The sequence below is a fragment of the Equus przewalskii genome, chromosome 24 (assembly GCF_037783145.1).
Source record: "Equus przewalskii isolate Varuska chromosome 24, EquPr2, whole genome shotgun sequence".
NCBI classification, from domain to species: domain Eukaryota; kingdom Metazoa; phylum Chordata; class Mammalia; order Perissodactyla; family Equidae; genus Equus; species Equus przewalskii.
Window position 1 is genome coordinate 10075482 of NC_091854.1, and position 22184 is coordinate 10097665.

The 22184-nt window shown below is 39.8% G+C and overlaps 1 protein-coding gene across 1 annotated transcript; it reads left to right on the forward strand.

Annotated features, from left to right (window-relative positions):
• The first annotated feature begins 3473 nt into the window (after positions 1 to 3473).
• GBP6 (guanylate binding protein family member 6) lies at positions 3474 to 18277 on the forward strand. The gene is made up of 11 exons (XM_008506551.2): positions 3474 to 3738; positions 7002 to 7219; positions 7960 to 8087; positions 10770 to 10879; positions 11081 to 11277; positions 12618 to 12863; positions 13592 to 13872; positions 14573 to 14785; positions 15751 to 15853; positions 16179 to 16372; positions 17353 to 18277. The coding sequence occupies exons 2-11, from the start codon at positions 7030 to 7032 to the stop codon at positions 17578 to 17580; spliced, it is 1890 nt and encodes a 629-aa protein (XP_008504773.1). The 5' UTR covers positions 3474 to 3738; positions 7002 to 7029; the 3' UTR covers positions 17581 to 18277.
• The last annotated feature ends 3907 nt before the right edge of the window (positions 18278 to 22184 follow it).

Genomic DNA, 22184 nt, shown 5'->3' on the forward strand with positions numbered 1-22184 from the left:
TGGGAAATTCTCAGGTATTATTTTCTTTGAGCAATCTCTCTGCTCCGTTCTCTCTTGGAATACCTATAATTCTTATGTTACTTTTTCTAATTGAGTCAGATATTTCTCTAAGAATTCCTTCATTTAAAAAAAAATCTTAGGGGCCGGCCCAGTGGCACAACAGTTAAGTTTGCACCATCCACTTTGGTGGCCCGGGGTCTGCTGGTTCGGATCCTGGGTGAGGACGTGGCACCGCTCATCAAGCCATGCTGTGGCAGGCATCCCACATATAAAGTAGAGGAAGAAGGGCACGAATGTTAGCTCAGGGCCAGTCTTCCTTAGCAAAAAGAGGAGGATTGGTAGCAGATGTTAGCTCAGGGCTGATCTTCCTCAAAAAAAAAAAATCTTAATTCTCTCTCCTCCTCCACCTGTAGCATGTCTGTATTTCTATCCTTCAAGTCACTAATTCTTTCCTTCATAACATCAGAACTATTTTAAGGATTCTAGATTATTTTTTTATTTCATTAATTATGTTTTTTTTTCCAGAATTTCTCCTTGTCTTTTAAAAAATAGTTTCAATCTCTTTGGTGAAGTATTCCTTCTTCTCATTAATTTTATTCCTGAGCTCACTGAGCTGTCTTTCTGAATTTTCTTGTAACTTGTTGAGTTTCTTCATGACAGCTATTTTGAATTCTCTGTCATTTAGATTATAAATTTCTGTGCCTTCAGGGTTTGTTTTTAGAGAATTGTTATTTTCCTTCTGGTCTGAATTGTTGCTGTAGTTTCTCATGGTGTTTGATAAACCGATCTTTTGTCAATGCATCTGTGGTAGTATTAGGTTGCAGCTTCTATCTGCTACTGCTAGGGGGAAGCAGGAGCTGTGATTCTGATCTCACCCCATCTGCGGGAAGTTTTCAGGGTACTATGGGCATTTGCACAAGCTGGGAGAGCGTCCAGGTGCACATGTCAATCTGCTGCTGCCTCTTCTTAGGGTCATGCCAGCTGCTGTGCTTGGTGGGTGGGCTTCTCCCTGGGTCCAAGCCTGGGCCACTCCTTGGGGACACAGGGGCATGGTGGAATCTCCCCCTGCTGGGAAAGTAAACATGAGTGGGCTAAGGGATACTGTCACTCTTCCTACAGTCACTTCAAGCATGTTACCACTTTCTGGGTACAGTGGTACTATGAGAACTCATGCCAGCCAGGAATCTCCCCCTGCTGGGAAAGTAATCATGAGTGGGCTAAGGGATACTGTCACTCTTCCTACAGTCACTTCAAGCATGTTACCACTTTCTGGGTACAGTGGTACTATGAGAACTCATGCCAGCCAGGAAATATTTTGTGAATGTGTACAGGGCTGCTGGGGAAGGATAGGGGAGCTCTGACCTATCTCCACCACTTCCTGGAGAGCCAGTCCATCCAACTTGAGATGTATAGCTGTGTGGGTCTCTCAGGTGTCCTGTTATGCTGTGTGGGTTTCCTCCATTGGTCAATGATTGCCCATTTAGTTGTAGTTCAAAGGGGGGGGGGGATCATTGCAAACATATGATGTATTTGTATATGTGGATTTCTATCCTATTATAATCAAATTTCTATAAATTCTATAGTGATATCAATAAAGCACTTTTCACAGGAAAATTTACTCATTCACGTATTACTGGATATATTATGAATTTGACCACATGATGGCAGTACCTACAGGCCTTTATATCTTAGGTGTAGCCTTGTGTTGCATTCACAAGGAACAAGGAACTGTGTTGTTCCTTAATCTGTGCTTGGGATGGAAAGGCTATGTCTAGCACACGCAGGTGGAAATACCCCTGAAAAGTCTGTATAACCTTCACCAATGCCCAGCTCATGCGGTCTAGCTGACATCACCTTGCCATGTACCCAAATATTAGGCTTGCTCACTCACTCACAGAATACCTGAGCAAATATCCCCTCCCCTCCAACCAAACCAGCCTCTTCTTCATTCCCACTGACTATACTCCATCAACACTTATTTCTCTTTGGCATACCTAGGAGCTACTGGTGGTGCTATGTTGTTGGGAGTTAGACAATTAGTTGTGCAGACATGTGGATGCATGGCCCAGGCACCTAGGCAGGAATTCACTTGGATGATGCTCAGACAGATGGAGTAAACACACTCCTTTCCCACATCTATGTACCACAACAGTAAGGTTTTTATATATTGTTTGACCCAAATGGCTCTAGAAGCAGACACTCAGATTGAGATTCTGGAATTGACCATTGACCTGTAAAACAATGATACATGGGGTGGTGATAACCCCTAGCATGTAGTAGCATCACATTTTTTTTTTAAAGATTTAATTTTTTTCATTTTTCTCCCCAAAGCCCCCAGTACATAGTTCTATATTCTTCGTTGTGGGTCCTTCTAGTTGTGGCATGTGGGACGCTGCCTCAACGTGGTTTGATGAGCAGTGCCATGTCTGCACCCAGGATTCGAACCAACGAAACACTGGGCTGCCTGCAGCAGCGCGCACGAAATTAACCACTCAGCCACGGGGCCAGCCCAGTAGCATCACATTTACTTAAACCAGAGGTGAGCAAACTATGGCCCATGGCCACCTCTGTCCCATTGTCAGCTTTTGTAAATGAAGTCTTATTGGAATGCAGCCACAGACATTGGTTTCCCTATTGTTTGTGGATGCTATTACTAATAGTTGTGACAGAGATCCTGTGGCCTGAAAATCCTGAAATATTTACTCTCCGGCCCTTTATGAAAAAGTTTCCACAGACAAGGAGGATGGTGTGGTAAGTGGAGGAGCAGAGGAGGGAGGAGAACTCGCTTCATCCTCACACAGCCCAGCTTCCTCAGGCCTCTCTCTGCTGCACCTCTCATTTTCCTATTACACACTTGCTCCATTTCTTTCCTCACAACAAACGTGCACACCCAGTCACTTTCTTAGCCAATTGAATAAATTCCTTTCAAACTGGGCCAATTGGCTAAATTTCTAAAGGGGGTACCTACGGTCGGAGATGGTCTGTGTGTTGGGGAAGTACAAGAATGCTGTGCAAGGTGTCCATAGTGAGCATCTTTGCATAATGCAGTTAAGGGTTATTCATTTTTATCTTCACTTATCTTTAGTTAATTTATCTTTAATTAACTTATCTTTAGCTAATTATTTATTGTAAAGTATGCTTGTTTAAACACACACATATATATATAATATAATATTACATATATAATATATTTTATATATATATATATATATATATATCAGGGAACATATTTAAAATGGTAAAAGCTTTGCACTAACAAAAGTACCCAGGAATCCTACTAAGAGAAAAATGCTTGAAATATTCTTGGTTTATAGAGCTTCCCTTACATTTGTGCCATGGGTTTTCCGGTTATTTTGTGCCAAGGACACTTCAGCCAACTAGGACAGATGTATCAAGAAGAGAAGCCGTGAAGCCTTCCAAGATGGGAGGACCAAGGAAAGCCACTGGAATGTGTTTCCTATGCTGCAACTGTTGAGTAACAGCTGACTTGTGCAACTTCCTCTCACCCTGCACCAAACACCCATATTCATGCTGGTTTAGCACACTTCTGCTAACTAATAATACTATGAAGTACTTTTACTTTCAAGTTCAGTTTTATCATACCATTTTCGGTAGAAATTGCTCACTTCCTCAGTCTGTTTTAGCTTTTATAAGGGAGGGATAGAGGTGGTAGGAGCAAGTGAGCAAGGGGTGAGAGGCAACTCAGAACTGCCTTGGACCCGTGGTGCTGTGGAGCAGGTACGTCCATCTTCTTTTACAGTCAGCTTTGTCTTGGACTCAACTCCTGATTTCTGATTCAAAGTGATAGCTGAGGAACGGGCTGGAAGGGCATGTTGCCTATTGTCTGGCCTGCAGGGGTCTGTGGCTGGCTTTAGTTCTGGGGAATCTCAGCTTCTCCATTTGGACCAGCAGCAGCTTGTTAATGTTCTTCCCTGATCCCATGATGGGAGAACCAAACTCCTCTCAATAAACCAAACTTCTAATTAATTCTCACCTCTAAGTTACTACTTTACTGCAATTCTTTATATTACTCCTGTTAAGGAAAATCTTTCCTACTAATGCTCAGGATCCTAGCTTATTTTACCTGCTCAAGCACTGGGCTCTTGCAATTGCATCTCCTCTTCTCAAAACACATTTTTTTTTCTATTCTCATCAACGTATAAAATGTTTGAATATCTATCATCATAAAAATCTTTCCTGGATTTCACTTCCTTGGTTACCCTCCCTCATTTTTTTTTTGTTTGGGAAAAATATGGTTTCAATTTTGTTTTTCCTTGACTACTATTGCTGGTAGCATATTTGAAGTCAGGGATTGTGATGCCTCCAGCTTTGTTCTTTTTTCTCAGGTTACTTGGCTATTTGGGGTCTTTTGTTGTTCCATATAAATTTTAGGATTCTTTGTTCTATTTCTGTGAAGAAAGTCATTGGGATTCTGATTGGAATTGCATTGAATCTGTAGATTTCTTTAAGTATTATAAACATTTTAACTATGCTTAGTCTTCCAATCCATGAGCATGGAATACCTTTCCATTACTTTATTTCTTCAATTTCTTTCAATAATGTCTTATAGTTTGCATTATACAGGTCTTTTACCTCCTTGGTTAAATTTATTCGTAGATATTTCATTCTTTTTGCAGTGATTGTCAACAGGATTTTATTCTTGAGTTCTCTTTCTGCTAGTTCATTATTAGTGTATAGAAATGCAACTGATTTTTGTAGGTGATTTTGTGCTCTGCAACTTTGCTGTAGCTGTTGATTATTTCTAATGATTTTTTTTGGATTCTTTAGGGTTTCAAATATATAGAACTATGTCGTCTGCAAACAGTGAGAGTTTCAATTCTTCCTTTTCAGTTTTTGTTTTTTTGTTGTTAATATTGTTAATATTGCAATATTGTTAATATTGTTTCTTTATTTTGTGTTCTGCAACATTCCTGATTTACTTATTTGTTCTGATAGTTTTTATGTAATCTTTTCCACTCTTTGCAAATGGCTTTCTGCCAAGGAAGACTTTTACTAATTAGCTGGGCCTTGGTTTTGAGCCTTGGGCTTAACCTAAGGAGAAAACTTAAAGTCTTTTCAGGTGTTTTCTGAGCATGCATCTTCCCTGGCACTGTGTGTGTTTTTTTTCTCTTTTCCCATATACATGCTCTCAACCTTCATTTATCTGGGAATGTCTTAATCTCTACCTCATTTTTGAAGGGCGGTTTTTGTGGAGATGGTATTCTATGACATGCTTTCCCCTCCTTTCAGCATTTTAAATACACCATTCCACTGCCTTCTGGCCTCCAAGGTTTTTGCTGATAAATTGGCTGATAATCCTATTGCATGTGATGAGTCACTTCTTTCTTGTTGCTTTCAAGATTCTCTCTTTGTCTTTTGACAGTGACATGTCTCAGCATGGGTCTCTAGAAATTTACCCTACTTAGAGTTTGTTGAGCTTCTTGCATTTGTTGATTCATATCTTTCACTGCACTATCACCACTTTGGAAACTAGAAGTGTTTCAGGAGCTGTGTGCCAGCAACAGGAACAAAGGCAACATATGTGTATTTTTTAAGATAAATCACAATATCAAACAACCATAATATCTTGCTGCAGGCATCTACAGGTCAGTCTCCCCGCAGCTTTCCCAGGCAATGCCCACTGCTTTTTCCTGCCTGAGATCCAAATTAGGTAAAACAGAGACCCGTCCCTTAGGCAGCTCATGACAGTTTAGAACTTTGTAAACAAAGTCTTCTCTGCTCCATCCAGTTTGAAGGAGGAAATTTGAAACTGGGCTTCTGCAGTAGATGATCTGTTTTGTCTTCACTGGTATTCTCTTGCCCTAAGCATCAGTGGATCCATCTCAATGTAGTTTTCCTGAGCAATGCCCAGTGCTTCTTTCCACCTGATATTCAAGTTATGCCACTACCTACCCTCCCCAACCCCTGCTTGAGATCCATGTGAGGTATGAAGAGGTAGGCCCCAGACAGGATAGAACATTGTAAATAAGGTCTGCTCTATTCCCTCTGGATCAAGGGAGGGAATTAGGAACAGGGTTGCCATCTACTCCAGACAAAGACCACACCACACTGGGGAGTATGTGGGCCAGGAACAAGCAGAAACACCACAGAATTTTGTACCATTTTGAATGTGGCTTTTTCTTTTTTTTTAATTTTTAAATTTTTTTTTACTTTTCCTTTTTCTCCCAAGAGCCCCGGTACAAAGTTGTGTATTTTCAGTTGTGGGTCTTTCTAGTTGTGGCATGTGGAATGCCGCCTCAGCATGGCTTGATGAGCGGTGCCATGTCTGCACCCAGGATCCAAACTGGCGAAACACTGGGCCACCGCGGCAGAGCCCACCAACCTAACCACTCGGCCACAGGGTCGGCCCTGAATGTGGCTTTTTCTTGAATGGGTGTTTGCTTGGTTGTTTTAGACCTTTGAGTGTTTTATAGAACTACTGTAAGGTTATTCTAGCCAATATTTTGGTTGCTTTTGATGTCTCCTTGGGGAAACAAGAGCTTAAAGCTTTCTAGTCTGCCATTTTGCTAACTTGTCTAGGTTTTTAATCCTGGCTCTATGACTTATTCACTCAGCCTGTGTGAGACTGATTTATCTTATTTGCAAAGTGCGTATAGTAATTTCTAACTTGCAGGTTCTTGTAAGTATCAGTGCAGGTGGAAATGTAAAGTGTGTATCATAAGGCTTCATATATCGCAGGCCCTCAGTATGTAATAATGATTATTTGAGGTATTTGTTCCAGTACCTGAACAATTACTTGAGGTAAAGTTTATTACTATTATTACTATTGAAGTAAAACTTTTGAGAATGATAATACTCTATGTTTCATCACTAACGTCATCAGACCCTTGAGGGAATGATGAAAGAAGCCCTCTGCATTATGCTAATTCTAGCTTACATTTTGTCTCCTAGAAGGTACAGAAGTCCCACCCGGTTCTAAGTTGATAGGTGCTTTGAGTAACTCTGGGTCAGAGAATGACTTTGTAATCTTATTTCTACAGGGAGACTCCTCTAGGTTGGTAGGTTGCCATGGCATCTGGACCCAACATGATGGCCCCCATTTGTCTGGTGGAAAACAACAATGAACAGCTGTCAGTGAACCAGAAAGCTATAGAGATTCTTGGCAAGATTTCTCAACCAGTGGTGGTGGTGGCCATTGTAGGACTGTATCGTACGGGCAAATCCTACTTGATGAATCGTCTTGCAGGACAGAACCACGGTGAGTGTTGCACTGGGTCAGGAACAAATTTCTTGACTCTAGTTATATCCCCCCTTGTTAATGTTCTTCCCTGATCCCATGATGGGAGAACCAAACTCCTCTCAATAAACCAACCTTCTAATTAGTTCTCACCTCTAAATTACTACTTTACTGTAATTCTTCATATTACTCCTGTTAAGGAAAATCTTTCCTCCTAATGCTCAGGATCCTAGCTTATTTTACCTGCTCAAGCACTGGGCTCTTGCAATTGCATCTCCTCTTCTCAAAACACATTTTTTTTTTTCTATTCTCATCAACATATAAAATGTTTGAATATCTATCATCATAAAAATCTTTCCTGGATTTCACTTCCTTGGTTACCCTCCCTCATTTTTTTCTTTGTTTGGCAAAAAATAGGATTTCAATTTTGTTTTTCCACTTGTCCCTTTCCATGTCTCTCTTCAATTCACTTCTTTCTTTGAACCTCACCATTCTTTTGATATGCTCTTGTTATGGTTATCAGTGACCTATGGTTCCTCTTTGTATCCATCTTGGGCCCTTGCTTGGCATCATTCTCACTGTTAACATCCCTTCTTTCTTGAAGTAGGTGACACACAAAGTAGGACATTCTTGAAGAAATTAGAGAAAGCATCATATTGTATGCTGGGCTACTTACATTCCATCACGTCTGACTTTGTAGCCCCTTGACTGCTTAGATCATCTGCTGTCACTATATGTTGCTTTCTCCTGTTCCCTTGCAGGTTTCCCTCTGGGCTCTACTGTGCAGTCTGAAACCAAGGGCATCTGGATGTGGTGTGTGCCTCACCCCTCCAAGCGGAACCACACCCTGGTTCTTCTGGACACAGAGGGCCTGGGGGATGTGGAAAAGGTAAGGCAGAGAATCACAGACAGATCCTTTTTATTCTAGATTGTCTCCTTATCTCTTCATGATCCTTTGTAATTTAACTGCTGTGATCTGTTTGTAAAAGCTAGAAATTCAACTACAGTAAATGAGACACACTTTTGATTTGTTTGAATCTCACTTCTAGGTAAGATAAGATACCATGGCATATTAGATAAAGTCTTTTGTTTCTTTGTACTGTGTGAATAATTTGACTCATTTTAATAAATAGTTATTGAACAGCTGAGTTCCAGGCCTCTGGGCTTAGTACTCTAGATGTTAGTGACCAGAGTAAAGGTCCTGCTCTCAAAGAGTCTTCAGTCCAGTTAAGAAGACCATACACGTGTAGTCAGATTTAATAAAGAGTGATTGGGAAAAAAAGCAGGTTGCAGAGAGGAAGAAGTTGCACTGCACTGCAATCCTTGACGTCTGTCATTTACATGGGCGCTCTGTGGCTGGAGAGGCCCTTTTGAGTTATCCTGAGTTGGGACAAACATGCTGATATATCATTGAAAGGCTGCTCTGGAAGCCTTTCCAATTAAGAGGGCTGATCCCCGAGGGCTGTCTTCCATCAGCACTCCCAACAACTGGAGAAACAAGCCCTTCAATCTTGAAAGGTGATCCAGGCAGTACATCACAGTTTTTACCACGTACAGTTAAGCATAAGGCGCCTTGGTAGGAGAGAGGAGAAACATCAACTCCAGCCATGGGTGAGGAAATATTTCTGATTCACTTTCTGAGCTATCAGATGAAATGTGTATTTGAGGGTGGGAGTTAAGATTTGGGTTTACATTTCTTATGCTGAAGCTCATCAACCATCCACAGAGCATTCTGGAAGGCTTTGAGACACCTCTGAATGTACTAGTTCTAGAAAAGCACATGTCTTTGTCCTACAAGAAACATTTTAAGATGGATTTTTGGTATTTTAGCTTTCCACTAATGGTTGAAATAAATGAATTCTCCTTTTTTCCCCTACTTTCAGACTTATTTGGAAATTGTATCCCAAATTTCTGTAGCTCTTCATTTCTTCCCAAAGAGTAGTTACGAATTGTGTTTATTTTTAAAGCTGTATACCAAACAATGATATAGTCTTGTCTAAATAATTTATTGTTTGTCATAAGTGCCACTTCTTCTCCTAATTGATTACTTTAAAAAATTGAGGTTTGGGGAAATTAAGGAATAGACTATTTTTCCCCCAAACTCCAAGTTGGAGTCTTCTAAACACAAATCCAAGTTTTTAGATTTACTCTAAGGAACAGCTTTACACATTTTTTATAGTAGAAATAATTTCTGGATTGTGCTGTTGTATAGACAATGATGTAATTTGCACAAACTAATGAGCCTGGCCTTTAGGGCTGTTCATCAGGCTGCGCTAGAGGTTACCACCCAGACTTCACTTCTGCACCTACCCTCTGCTCCAGTCAAATCTAATAACTCTATTTTTATTGCAAAGACTCTTGTATGCTACCTTCTCTAATTTTGCTTCTGTGGGTCTTTCAGGCTCACATTCAACTAATTCTTTAACACTCAGCTCAAGACCAACTTTCATAGCTCTGTTCTTCCTTGATAGACATAAAATTTTCATTTAATACTATAACTAAATGTTACACTGCTTATATACAATACTAAGATGTAAACTCTTTATAGATAATGTCATCTTTGTTGCAATCATTGTTATGGATGTTTGTCATTGCTTTGAAATACTCAACTTGAAAGTAACAGCTGTCTTTTTTTTTTAAGATTTTATTTTTCCTTTTTCTCCCCAAAGCCCTCCAGTACATAGTTGCATATTTTCAGTTGTGGGTCCTTCTAGTTGTGGCACGTGGGACGCTGCCTCAGCATGGCCTGATGAGTGGTGCCATGTCCACGCCCAGGATCTGAACCAGCGAAACCCTGGGCCACCCAGGCGGAGCTCGCAAAGTTAACCACTCAGTTATGGGGCCAGCCCCAGACAGCTGTCATTTTTAGCTTTGCTTTTTTAAATCTAAGAACAGTGGGAAACATTTAGTAGCTTCCTATGAATATTTATTGATTGGCTATAATTTGAATACTCAGTTATGCCAACTATAGTATATTTTATATGGCCTATGATTAATAAAGATGTGAAGAATGAATAAGTGCTAACACTCATCATTAAATAGGTAATTACACCCCAGGTATGGTACTAGTTTTTCTATATTATTCTCCTCTATCCAATTAAGGAAAGAGAAGGCCCTATGAAGATTAGAATTTTTTTTTTTTTTTAAAGATTTTATTTTTTCCTTTTTCTCCCCAAAGCCCCCGGTACATAGTTGTATATTCTTCATTGTGGGTTCTTCTAGTTGTGATACGTGGGACACTGCCTCAGCGTGGCTTGATGAGCAGTGCCATGTCCGCGCCCAGGATTCGAACCAACGAAACACTGGGCCGCCTGCAGCGGAGCGCGTGAACTTAACCACTCGGCCACGGGGCCAGCCCCTAGAATTTTTTTATATATGAAAAAATAACAATCACAAGAAATGTCTTTGTAATTGTCAGAGCTGATATCTGCATTTATGTCTGTCTTCAAATATTTCTTTGCTTGGTGAGTATGTTAAGTGAAAATAATAAAGGAAAAACTGATAGAATAAGCGTCTGAATGAAGTGATAAAGAGTAAACTCCTAAATCTCTTGCTCAAATGTGCTTTCTAGGGCGACCCTAAGAATGACTCGTGGATCTTCGCCCTGGCTGTGCTTCTGTGCAGCAGCTTTGTCTACAACAGTATGAGCACCATCAACCACCAGGCCCTCGAGCAGCTGCAGTATCCTGCCAGGAAGCCAAACACCCAGTTTCATTGAGATTATGGGAAAGGAGATGGAGTCAGTTTCTTTTTCCCTGTCGCTTAGTTGGCTTTGGTGGAGTAGAAGGGACCCAGGGCAAAAGAGAGTGTTTATAATAATTTTTTATTAGAGAAATGTGGGAATTGTAGGCAGGGAGTTTCTTTTCCTTAACTACATCCTAGTTATGTGACAGAGCTCACAGAGCTCATCAGGGCAAAGTCTTCCCCAAGACCTGATGAAGTACAAGATTCCACAGAGTTTGTGAGTTTCTTTCCAGACTTTATCTGGACTGTACGGGATTTCACCCTGGAGCTGAAGTTAGACGGTCACCCTATCACAGAAGATGAGTACTTGGAGAATGCCTTGAAGCTGATTCCAGGTATCAGAGGACGGGCTGGGCAATGGATAGTCCAATAAAGGGTGGGATGTCCTAAATACTGGCCATCATCTTTGGGTTGCATTTGTATTTGAGACTAGGTCAAAATCTGTAGAAATGGTGACTGGAAGGTGGGTTGAAAAGCTCTAGAGACAGGAGTTTAAGTTCACTTAAGAAAATTAGAGCCTAAAGTAGAGTAAAATGATTCAAAACCAATTTCTCCTGCTCACAATAGGTAACTTAGCATCCGGATTACAATGGGTGCTAAAACTTTCTAAAGGCAAGACACTTGTACTCCCTAACTTGGCTTCTGCTTTTCTATGTTGAGGAAAACAACAACTTGCTAGACATGAAATTATAATGAAAAGCTTATCAAAAGAAAAAAATATCTTTCATGCAGTTAGGTACTATTCTTCCGAAATAGGGATATAACTTTCTAATGCCTGCATGGAGATATCATCTACAAAAATGACTGAGTTCTAAATAAACCTGAAGAAGTAGGTGTCTTTTCAATCTGCGCCTTTGCAATATTCCCGATAATTATCAGAACATTCATTTTACTTTCAATATTATAGCTTTCTCTTAATTCCCACATATTTACCCATGCTATAATTTCAAAACGATACATTATTTTAAGGGTTATATTTACATGGATGTGTATTTGATGAACCTTGAGAGAAACATCAATTCTGATTTATTCTTTCCTGCTTTCATGTTTCTATCTATGCTTTCTCAAAACTTTTATTGAGAATTTGGCTAGGCAGAAGAGCAACAATGTCAAATCAAATATAGTCATTTACCTCAAAGAGTTTACAGATTAGTGGTGACATCTGAAAATTACATTTTAGTTACATTTACTCTTCAGAGGTTTTTGGTAAAAGTAGCTAACACTGTACACGTTATTTTTAGCATCAAAATAGTTTTCTTTAAATAATCAGGGTTTCATTCCTAATATTCTTAATATCATCCATTGTCCCTTGTTTGTGGATCCTCTTTTTGGACCCACAGCTCAATTTCAACATGGGATCAAGTAGATTAAAAAGTTACATTTGACCTTTCATCCTTTTAGCCATTTATTCAGTAAACATCTAATAGACAACTATTTTACCATATTCAAGTCTGGGGACACCAGCCATTGGTTCTTTTGCGTGGATCAGGTGTCTCCCCAAATTCCTCTCCAGAATTGTATAAGTCTGCTGTGCAAAGAATTATTGAATGTCTACGTTAAGGGAGTTAGAAGAGTAGAAGATGGCAAAGATTAAAAAATCTCTGTTATTTAAACCTTTAGTTCCCTTGACCCAAGACTCTTCTCACTGTAATCTCTGTCTTGTTCTATACTACAGGCAAGAATCCCAAAGTCCAAGCGTCCAATCTACCCAGAGAGTGCATCAGGCTATTCTTTCCAAAACGGAAATGTTTTGTATTTGACCGGCCAATAAATGACAAAGCACTCCTAGCTGACATTGAGAATGTGTCTGAAAACGAACTGGATTCTAAATTCCAAGAACAAATAAACAAGTTCTGTTCTTACATCTTCACCCATGCAAGACCTAAGACTCTTAGAGAGGGAATCATGGTCACTGGGAATCGTGAGTCTCCTTTTCGCATTTTTGTAGGGCCAAATATATGGTGAATATATTATACAATGTGTTTTCCAGAATTTTTGTTTGATTCTATATGGAATTCTGGGTATACACATATCCATACTGCAAGAAAAAAATGTGTATATTCTATAGTTATTTCACTTTTGGGGGTTTACAAATCCCTCTTCAAAGTTGCAAACTTTGTCACTGATATCGGTGGCTTCCACTTATCTGAAGAATTTCTCCACTGAAAATAAAACCACTAACTGGGTGTGAAAACAGAATATACTATTTTCTCAGGGGACATCCTATATGATAAGTGTTCTTTGCAAGGAGAATATGAAAGATATTTTTGGAGTTTAGGGCAGTCTCAAAATAAAGATTAGCTCATAAATCCCTGAAAATCCATTCAAAGCGTCAGAATTAGAAATAAGCATAAATCTGATTTACTCTGCCTCATCTGTCTACCTATGCAATCTATGTTTTCTTTAATTTTTTTAATGGGAAACTATGTTTTCCAGATACCATTTTGTATATTAGATAAAGGTAGATTTTTAATTTTTTAGCCCTGTGGTCTGAGAACCATAAGAATGAAAAGTCGGTAGGAAAACGGAAGTGATAATAGTAGAAGGAGGTAGGGGCGTGTGTGTGACTTTAGAAATGTACTCTCAGAACCTTGGATCCTGTTGAGTGACGACTTGGTACTTATCCCTTCAATTTTGTGGCTTATTCAGGGCTGAGGACTCTGGTGGTGACCTATGTGGATACCATCAATACTGGAGCAGTGCCTTGTTTGGAGAATGCAGTGAGAACTCTGGCCCAACTTGAGAACTCAGTGGCCATGCAGAAGGCAGCGGACCATTACAGTGAGCAGATGGCCAAGAAATTGAAGTTGCCCACAGACACACTCCAGGAGCTGCTGGACGTGCACACAGCCTGTGAGAGAGAGGCCATTGCAGTTTTCATGGAGCACTCCTTCAAGGATGAAAATCAAGAGTTCCAAAAGAACCTTGTGGTAATTTGTCTTAGTATTTACTCTTTGTGACCCTCCCCCTTGAAGAATGAGGCCTAGAAGTGCCTTTACTGACCCTGTAGCTTGTCTCTTACTCAAGGATAAAGTAGTCTGGATTCTTATAGGGGATAGAGTTTCAAAGGATTACATTTTTCTCCTCCCAAACCTCAGATATTTTGTCTAGAAATCTGTGTGATGCAAGGAAGCAAAATCAGTATAGATAGCCTCCTGAAATGAATATTTCTGTGGATTCCACGCCTGCCCAGAACACCCAAAAGTCATTCCTGAGGTGGTTGTTTTTTCTGAGAACACTCTTGCATTCCTGGGAACCAAAATTTCTCTTATGGGACCCTCAATCTAGGCCATTTTCACCTTATATTGCTCCTTGTTGTATCATTGTAGTTAGAATCACTGAATGCTACAGCTGCAAGGAACCATAGAGATTAGGTAATGCAACTCCAACATTTCATACGCAGAACTGGAGATGCAGGGAGGTTAAGAAGCTTCCCCGTAGTCTTGCAGAGAGTTTTCAAGGTTGTGAGTAAATCAAGCCTCGTGATTCTTGTTTTATTCCATGTCCTTCTCCAACAGAATGCTTTTCTCATGAGGACTACAGTTAGACCAATCCTTCTCCCAGATTCTTTGGAATTTTATCTCTTCGGTACCTTTCTTCTGGTGACATCCCTCCACATTTCCCTTGCAGGAAATCATAAAGGATAAGAAGGAGGATTTCATACTGCAGAATGAAGAGGAATCTGTTAACTACTGCCAGGCTAAACTTGATCAGCTTTCAACGGTCCTAACGGAAAGCATTTCAGCAGGGACTTTCTCTGTTCCTGGAGGGCACAAGCTCTACATGGAAGCAAAAGAAAGGATTGAACGGGATTACTGGCGAGTGCCCAGGAAAGGAGTGAAGGTGAGGAAGAAGGGGAGCACCGGGAACCTGCAGAATAGGGTCAAGGGAGTCTCCTGTCAACCCGAGAGCACAGCCCCAGTTGTGGGTAATAAGAGAGCTTGGGGATATCATGACAGCTGTAGCTTTTAAGGTCCACTATTTGCTATTTATTCCTGAGGAGAGTAGAAATGTTCATTTCCCAAAAGTGAGTACGGATATCTGAAATCTATTGAAAACAGAATAGAAATTATTCATTTCTTCTTATGACAACATGGCATTCAATGTGCCAAGTGCTGACAAGTTACAATTAAAGTCAGAGTCTTTGCACTCAAGGCTGATCAAAAGTGAGAGTGAAGTCAAATACATAGACAGTTGCACACAGGGTGATAACACTTATGAACCTGCAGAAATGGGCTACATAGGTGGTAGTAACATGTAATAATGATAAAAAAATTAATGACAATAATGCAATGAATATGTATTGAACTGCTATTACCTGCAGGCATAGTATAAGCTCTTTTCCTAGACTTCTTAATTTAATCCTTCAAATAGCATTAAGAAGTATCTACACTTATTGTCAACATTTTACAGATCTGAACTGAGAGTCCCAGACAAGTTAAAATAACTTGCCTTAAGTAATAGCCATCAAGTGGCAGAGGAGAGAAGCAGCACAGATTAAAAGCAAAATTTCTCATTGGGAAGGAAAACTATAAAAGCACCAGAGATGGTGTGTTTGTAGAACTGAACGTAATTCTGACTGGCTGGGACCCAGAGTGGGTAGAATGAAGCAGACTGGCTGAGAGGCTGGAGGGAGACAGGAAGCAGGAGATTTGGAGAATCTGGTCAATCTAAGGAGCCTGGGCTCTGGGGAGGGAGCCACTGTAGAATTTTAAGCATGAAGCTAAAATTACATGGACATACTTGTTTTTGCAGCGTTAATCTCCCCAGTGGAAATCTAAGTTCTTTGCCTCTTCTTGGTTCCTCAGGCAAACGAGGTCCTCCAGAGATTCCTGCAGTCGCAGGCAGCAATAGAGAACTCCATCCTGCAGGCAGATAAAGCTCTCACTGAAGGAGAGAAGGCTGCAGCAGGTATGTGGCAGGGCTTAACTCACAACAGGGAGGGTCAGTTCCTGCAGTGTCATTTGACAAGTGTGAGAGCAAAGCTTTCCTGAAACCCGGTGCTTCCTGTCCTTCTGTGGAACAAACTCCTAAATCTGAAAACAACAAGGAGAGTTGTGGGTGCACATCAGGCAGACAGGGCCTTTCTCATCACATTCTGAAATGTGGTGTGGACACAGGGAAATTCTGAGGTTTCCCCCCTCCTCTTTCAAATTTGGTTCTCTCTCTGAACTCAGGAGGGTAGAGACCAGTCCTCACTTAATTTTCTTCCTTCTCTCAAACCTTCCTGGGGCAGTGGAGCGGGCCAAGAAGGAGGCAGCTGAGAAGGAACAGGAGATGCTAAGACAGAGACTACAGGAGCAGCAGCAGCAGATGGAGGCGCAAAAGAAGAGTCTCCAGGAAAACATAGATCAATTGGAAAAGAAGCTGGCGTGGGAAAGAGAAAACCTACTGAGAGAGCAGAATATGATATTGGAGCATAAACTGAAGGTAAGTACAGCCATGGCCTCAGGAGTGCTGGATGGTCATCAGTGTGCTACCCCGGAAAGGTTTGGGTGCAGGTCACAGCAAGACGTGGAAGGAAGCATCATTGCCCTTTACTGCTTGTGATTTATTAAAACTCCGAATCCTTTGAATTCTCCTTTTTTTCATTTTTTAAAGAAGATTTTGAAATCTCCATTTTACATAGACTCTGGAGATTTCAGGACAAGCATTGGCCCCTCCAAGTCTTTGGAGAATGTAAATGGGGTTTGAGCTGCAGTTTTGGGGGATTTTAGAATAATCTCACGAGGCCTGATGAAACAGATATCCCAACCATATGTATTTAACATGAGCAGCAACTGGTTTGCTTTACCAAGACCACTGCCAATTATTAGGAACCCTACCACCACCCAAAGATGCTGAGGTAGATCTATGCTGACATAAAACTATCAGAGATGTCCAGACTTAAAACACGGGGAAGAGACAGCTTCTAAACTTGCTGCATTGTCTCCAGAGGTAGACAATCTACTCACTTGATCATATGGCATAGGAGGAATTTTCTCAGTATCCGTCTGGACATGTTTATACAGATTTCTGGAACAGCTCATAAGTTCCCGTTATTCCTACAATTTGGATGACTGTACTATCCCAAGTGGGACTGAGAATTGGTGCAATCTGACCAATGCTACCTCTTAATTGGCATTTTTTGACTGGAACCTAATACATTTGTCCTCATGTCAGCCTTAGCATCCTAAAAAAACCCTAATGGTGTGTAAATATTAGGAAGTCTTTAAACTCTGCTTCCTCTCAATGTTGAGGTCCAAACCAGGAGTATTCCTAGTTTCAAAATCCTCCTTTCATGTCTGAGTAAGAGAGAGTAATTTTAGGATAAAACAAAGAGAGTTTGACAAAGCTCTTAAATACAGATGTAATTCTTGAAAAAATATGGATTTTAAAAATTTTACTTCCCTCCTCACTTTTTTTTTTAGGTCCAAAGAGATCTCCTTAATGAAGGATTTAGAAAGAAAGCTGATGAGATGAATGCAGAGATAAATGGCTTGAAAAATATGATTGATACTTTTAAAAATGATGATACTCCCTGGGTTGCAAAAATCTTGGACAGATTTGGCAATGAGGTCACTTCAGTATTATCTGCTCCTGCCAAACTTCTTGGTAATCTTGTGAAAGGCGTAGGCTCACTATTTAAAAAGAATTAACTTTCCTTTTGAAGAAATTATAGAATGTGGGTATATGCACTGGTTTATTTTGATTGTATGTTTTTCACTTTCATTCAGCAAAGTTTTAAAAAAGTGGCTATTAGAGGGTATCAATGCCTGGCCCATGTTACATAGAATAAAGGCATGTACACTTTGATATAGCAGGTTCACCTTAGGAAATACACATATGCACAATCATATGTATACAAAAAGTTCAGGCATTGCTTTAAACGATGAAAGATTGGAAAGTACTTAAATATCCATTTATATAAATTGGTAATATGAATTTAACATATCCATATACTGGAAGACTATGTAGCCAGCAAGTAAATTGACAGTGGAGCTCCATTTTACAAATGTAGAACGATCTTGAAATTATATTTTAAATTGGAAAAAATGAAGTACAAAAGAGGGTGTATAATGTGTTCACCGTAAAAAAAATGTAATTATTATGTGCAGTCTTACATGTGTACACATAGAATACGTCTGGAATGATCCATTAGATGCTAGTAACATTGTTTTTGTCAGGGGAGAACTGAGTAGCATCAGGGGTGGGGGGGAGGACATGTTTTTCATTATATATTCTATCTTTTGAATTTTATGAAAAAAGCTTATGTTACTATTTCATAAATAAATAACAAAGAAGATGTAAAGTATAATGCCAATAATGATAATAATAAAAGGAATGTGAAATTCACTGTTAGATCATTACATTGCTCCTTGCTTCTAGAAATGACAGCTTGGTTAATGCAGGGTCTAAGGCTTACATCAGAATACCAGAAAGCATAAAATTTTCATCCCAATTTTTTCATTTTGGCCTTGATTTTTAATCACTTATATTTACTTCAAAACTTTCCCATTGCCCTTTAAAATCTCACCTGGAGGAGCCTCTACTTCCTGTCTTTGAATTACACTTTTAAGTTGTTAGAACCAAATTACCACACATTAAGAATATGCATCAGTAAGAGGGATCCCATTGTCCTTAAAAGTGCAGTGGTGGCCTCTCTGCTGTAGGCAAGAGTGGAAGGGACAGTGTGCCATCGCAGAACTAGACAACCTCATGGTGTTGGGAATGATGAGCCCTGACACACGGATGCCTGGTGTTGGCATTTAAATATCAGAAGTCCAGTAAGTCCCACTTCCAAATACCATCACAATGGGACATTGAGGGTTAGGGTTTCATCACATGAATTTTGGGGGAACACAAACATTTAGTTTATAACATGGTTAGAGCGGCAGCCAGCTGTGCCTGATCAGAAAGAATTCTGAAGATGATAAATAAAACAGGGCATCTCTAGGTTCAAAAATGACGGGGAGAAAACAAACGGAATCAAGGATGTTTATCAGAAGGCTGAGAGGTAGCCTCGGCAAAATGTCACAATCCCTAGCCTTGACCTAAGCCAATTTCAGACCATCAATCTGTCACCTGGAGGGGAGGGCAGGATCCCAAGGCAAAGAACCCTGCATCTCTGGGACAAGGATAAAGAATGATGATTTTCCAAGTTCTCCACCTAGAGGACCTCTGGCCATTTACTTGATACCTGTGTACTGAGGAATGGGAATGCCCAAACATTTCAAGGACTCACGGAATCAGAATCCAAGTTGGCAGTGATGCCAGATAAGGGAAAGGCATCTCAGTCTCCCTGCTAAAGTAGGGGCACACGGCATCCAGGCAATCAATGCAGTCCTGGCCCAAGTGCGACTAAGTGGGGTCTAATAGCGTTTTCAACTAGAAGTACGGTTCATCTAAGGACAGGAACGTGGCATATTTTTCTGTACCTCTCCTCAGAGTATGTTTTGGCACAGAATGTACTAAATAAGCATTTGCTGGAAAAACAAGAAGTTGACACGTGTGATTGTTTTTAATTGCCAGAATTCCATGAACACTCCAATGATCTGAAGTAATAGTTTGGATTTTTGACACCAGATTAAGCTCTTTAAGGTAATTTAAAGGCTAGCAGAATAAAAGAAACTTTTCTGGTGAAGTCTCCTCTCTGTGACCTCGTGCATCAGTCTCTGCGCCTTGTGAGGCTGTTAACACATCTGCACTGGAGACTTTAAACAGCTCCATCCAGCTATGGCTTCAAGTGTTTAGAAAGAAGAGGGGCTTTGCCATTTTTTTTTTTAAATGAATGAAAATTTTTTTTTTAATATCACACTCAGGATGTTGACATTGATCCAGTTAAGATACAGAACAATTCTATCACCACACAGATTCCTCTTTTTGCCTTTTATAGGCACACCCACTTCTTTCCCTCCCTCCTACACCCCTGCCCAGAAAGCCTAGAAACCAATAACCTCTTCTCCATTTCTGTGCTTTCATCATCTCAGGAATGTTATATAAATGGACTCATACAGTATATAACATTTTGGGACTTTTTTTTTTGACTCAGCATGATTCCCTCGAGGTTCATTCAAGTTGTTGTGTGTATCACTAGTTCATTCCTTTTTATTCCTGAGTGATATTTCATGGTATGGATGTACGACAGTTTGTTGAACCATTCATCTGTTGATGGACATTTAGGCTGTTTCCAGTTTTGGGCCATTACTAATAAAGTTTCTATGAGCAACCATGTATGCACTTTTGTGGGAACCTGTTTCATTTCCCTGGGACAAACACCCAAGAGTACAATTGCTGGGTCATATGGTATTTGCATGTTTAGTTACAAGAAACTGCCAAACCGTTTGCTAGAGAGGAGTACCATTTACATCCTACTGACAATATATGAGTGATTCAACTTCTCACATTCTTGTCAGAGTTTGGTGTCACTATTTTTTATTTTTTTCTGTTCCAAAAGGTGGGTATTGATATCTCACCATGGTCTTAATTTGTATCTTTCATGGCTAGTGATGTTAAGCATCTTTCAGGTGCTCTTTTGTTGAACATGTGGTTGCAAATATTTTTTCCCAGTCTGTAGCTTGTCTGTTCATCCTTTTCACAGGATCTTTTGCAGAGGAACTTTCAAATTTTTTTCAAATTATTTTATTGAAGTCATATTGGCTTATAACTGTGTAAATTTCAGATGTACATTATTATATATTGTTTTCTGTATAGACTGCATTGTGTTCACCGTTAATAGTCTAGTTTTTATCAGTCACCATACATATGTGCCTCTTTACCCCTTTTGCCTTCCCCCTATTTCCCTTCCCTTCTGGTAACCACTAATTTGTTCACCTATCCATGTGTTTGTTTATCTTCCACATGAGTGAAATCATACAGTGTTTGTCTTTCTTTGTCTGGCTTATTTCACTTAGCATAACACCCTCAAAGTCCATCAATGTTGTCACAAATAGCACGATTTTGTCTTTTTTTATGGCTGAGTAGTATTCCATTGTGTGTGTGTGTGTATATACATGCATATCTTCTTTTTCCATTCACTCATTGATGGAGACTTGGGTCACTTCCGCATCTTGGCTATTGTGAATAATGCTGCGATGCGCATGAGGGTGCATGACTCTCCTTGAATTGTTGATTTCATTTTCTTTGGATAAATACCTGGTAGTGGGATGGCTGGATCATATAGTATTACTATTTTTAATATTCTGAGAAATCTGTATACTGTTTTCCATAGTGGCTGCACCAGTTTGCATTCCCACCAGCAGTGTGTGAGGGTTCCCGTTACTCCACATCCTCTCCAACACTTGCTATTTCTTGTCTTGTTAATTATAGCCATTCTGAAGGGTGTAAGGTGAAATCTCATTGTAATTTTGATTTGCATTTCCCTAACAATTAGTGATGTTGAATATCTTTTTATGTGCCTGTTGGCCATCTGTATATCTTCTTTGGAAAAAATGTCTGTTTATATCCTCTGCCCATTTTTTGATTGGGTTGTCCTTTTTTTGTTGTTGAGTTGTACAAGTTCTTTACGTATTTTGGAAATTAACCCCTTGTAGAATATATGATTTGGGAATACTTTCTCCCAGTTTGTGGGTTATCTTTTCATTTTGTGATGTTTCCTTTGCTTTGCAGAAGCTGTTTAATCTGAAGTAGTCCCATTTGTTTATTGTTTCTTTTGTTTCCCTTGCCTGAGTAGACACGGTATTCGAGATACTGCTAAGACCATTGTCAAAGAGCCTACTGCCTACATTTTCTCCTAGGAGTTTTATGTTTTCAGGTCTTACATTCAGCCTTTAATCCATCTTGAGGTAATTTTTGTACAGTGTATAGTGTAAGATAGTGGTCTAATTTCATTCTTCTTCATGTGGCTGTCCAGTTTTGCCAACATCATTTATTGAAGAGACTTTCCTTTCTCCATTGTATGTTCTTGGCTCTTTGGTCAAAGATTAGCTGTTTATAGATGTGTCGTTTTGTTTCTGGTGTTTCAATTCTGTTCCATTGATCTGTGTGTCTTTTTTCCTGCCAATACTATGCTGTTTTGATTACTATAGCTTTGTAGTATATTTTGAAGTCAGGGACTGTGTTGCCTCCAGCTTTGTTCTTTTTTCTCAGGATTGCTTTGGCTATTTGGGGTCTTTTGTTGTTTCATCTAAATTTTAGGATTCTTTGTTCTATTTCTGTGAAGAGTTTCATTGGGATTGGATTGAAGCTGTAGATTGCTTTACGTAATATGGACATTTTATCTTTATTCTTCTGATTCATGAGC

Coding starts and splice junctions, on each gene's coding strand:
- GBP6 (XM_008506551.2), top strand. CDS start 7,030: ATGGCATCTGGACCCAACATGATGGCCCCCATTTGTCTGGTGGAAAAC. Junction 11,278..12,617: donor TGCCTTGAAGCTGATTCCAG/GTATCAGAGGAC, acceptor TCTATACTACAG/GCAAGAATCCCAAAGTCCAA. Junction 12,864..13,591: donor AATCATGGTCACTGGGAATC/GTGAGTCTCCTT, acceptor TGGCTTATTCAG/GGCTGAGGACTCTGGTGGTG.